At 47.2% G+C, this 1266-nt stretch overlaps 3 protein-coding genes across 3 annotated transcripts in view; 1 reads left to right on the top strand and 2 right to left on the bottom strand.

The window, feature by feature from the left end:
- The window catches only part of Pmar_PMAR015419 (conserved hypothetical protein), a gene marked incomplete at its 5' end in the record, with an annotated part of 1700 nt that extends 1441 nt beyond the window's left edge, over positions 1–259 (bottom strand). Inside the window, one exon of the mRNA XM_002787078.1 lies at positions 205–259. Within this exon, the coding sequence (XP_002787124.1) occupies positions 205–259 (55 nt within the window). The remainder of the gene's footprint in view (positions 1–204) is intronic.
- A 6-nt stretch (positions 260–265) lies between these two features.
- On the top strand, positions 266–837 carry Pmar_PMAR015420 (conserved hypothetical protein). Its single transcript, XM_002787079.1, has 4 exons — positions 266–335; positions 379–457; positions 504–636; positions 685–837. Exons 1-4 carry the CDS (start codon positions 274–276, stop codon positions 801–803), a joined length of 393 nt encoding a protein of 130 aa, XP_002787125.1. The 5' UTR covers positions 266–273; the 3' UTR covers positions 804–837.
- A 63-nt stretch (positions 838–900) lies between these two features.
- Pmar_PMAR015421 (Glutamate 5-kinase, putative) overlaps positions 901–1266 on the bottom strand; it is a gene marked incomplete at both ends in the record, with an annotated part of 2789 nt that continues 2423 nt past the window's right edge. Inside the window, 3 exons of the mRNA XM_002787080.1 lie at positions 901–911; positions 1025–1125; positions 1195–1226. Of these exons, the coding sequence (XP_002787126.1) occupies positions 901–911; positions 1025–1125; positions 1195–1226 (144 nt within the window). The remainder of the gene's footprint in view (positions 912–1024; positions 1126–1194; positions 1227–1266) is intronic.

The raw sequence follows: 1266 nt of genomic DNA on the forward strand, positions 1-1266 counted from the left end.
CGACGACGACGAACCCGTCCGAAATCAACCGAGGACGAACGGGCCAAGAAGAAGTCCCGAGCGGAGAAAAAAGTGAAGCGGGAGTCTAGTGAGTTATCATCACCATCCCTGACCACATTGAAGTCCCGTTTTAAGGTGTGGCGACTCCGGTTCCTAAAAAGAAGATAAATCGGTCGGAAAAGGAACAACTCGTGAGTGAAGTACTCTGTCGTTGGTGGTAGGTCGTCATCGTCGTTCCCATTCGTCTGCTATTTCCCATGCAATAGGTATGCCATGCCTCCCTGGCCACCGCTTGATTATGACTATGAGAAGGAGCTCAATCGACGAGGCTTTCGGTAATCTCGACTCAGTGTGATTGATATATTACGTCATACACAGGATCGTCAGCTTACAGGACTGGGAGGAAGAGGCAGACCTTGATAAGGAAGGTCGTGCTAAGGTGTATGCCTTATCACAGGTGAGACTAGATATGTGTGTTGGGCGGGATCACAGTTCCTCGACAGTTCCCTGGCATCTATCGGGCGTATGATCGTCGGTTGATCGATGTGCGACCGAATGAAGGGAAGCCTAGTTTTAACAACCTGATGAATTCAACTACTGACAAACTGAAAGCTCTTCTTAGGGAAGCCATAAAGAGTGAGTACCCTCACCGAATAGGTGTTGTTCTAATTTGGATCCCCTCAGATCAGCTGGCCGAACTACGGGCTCAACCGTCGTTCAAACGGCCTGGCAATGGTGATGAGGAGCTGGAGAGAGATCTTGTGGTCAGAGGCAAACGATTGGGGCTTAAGGATGGGAGGTGACACTTACGTAATGATGATGAATAATAACAACAACAATGGCGTTTACGATATTTCACTGCTATGCGAATGTTGTGTCCTCCTATGTTGAAGTGGCAATTCATAGTATAGCTAGAGAAAAGGTGTAGGAGTAAAAATATGTCTACTTTGATACCATCACTATGATGACGATTTTCCCATAAGTTGTCACTAACTCAACACCAAAGAGTATCACCATTTTTTACTTCGTTTGCTAGTCGATACACTAGTACCAGCACGTCGTCCCCTCTTCTTGGGCCTCCTTGATGAACTACCACCATCAGCACTACTATCAGGTGGAGTAGCACTAAAACCCCAATTGTCATCCTAAGACCATCACAGTTGATTCAATCAACGACGACCAGGTCGATATTACCGGTGATCGGCCATCGTTAGGGCTGTCCTCGCCTAAACTGAGGAGCTTGCTGAGCTCCTTAGAAACGTCTAT

Source organism: Perkinsus marinus (assembly GCF_000006405.1).
Source record: "Perkinsus marinus ATCC 50983 genomic scaffold scf_1104296930404, whole genome shotgun sequence".
Lineage (NCBI taxonomy): Eukaryota > Perkinsozoa > Perkinsida > Perkinsidae > Perkinsus > Perkinsus marinus.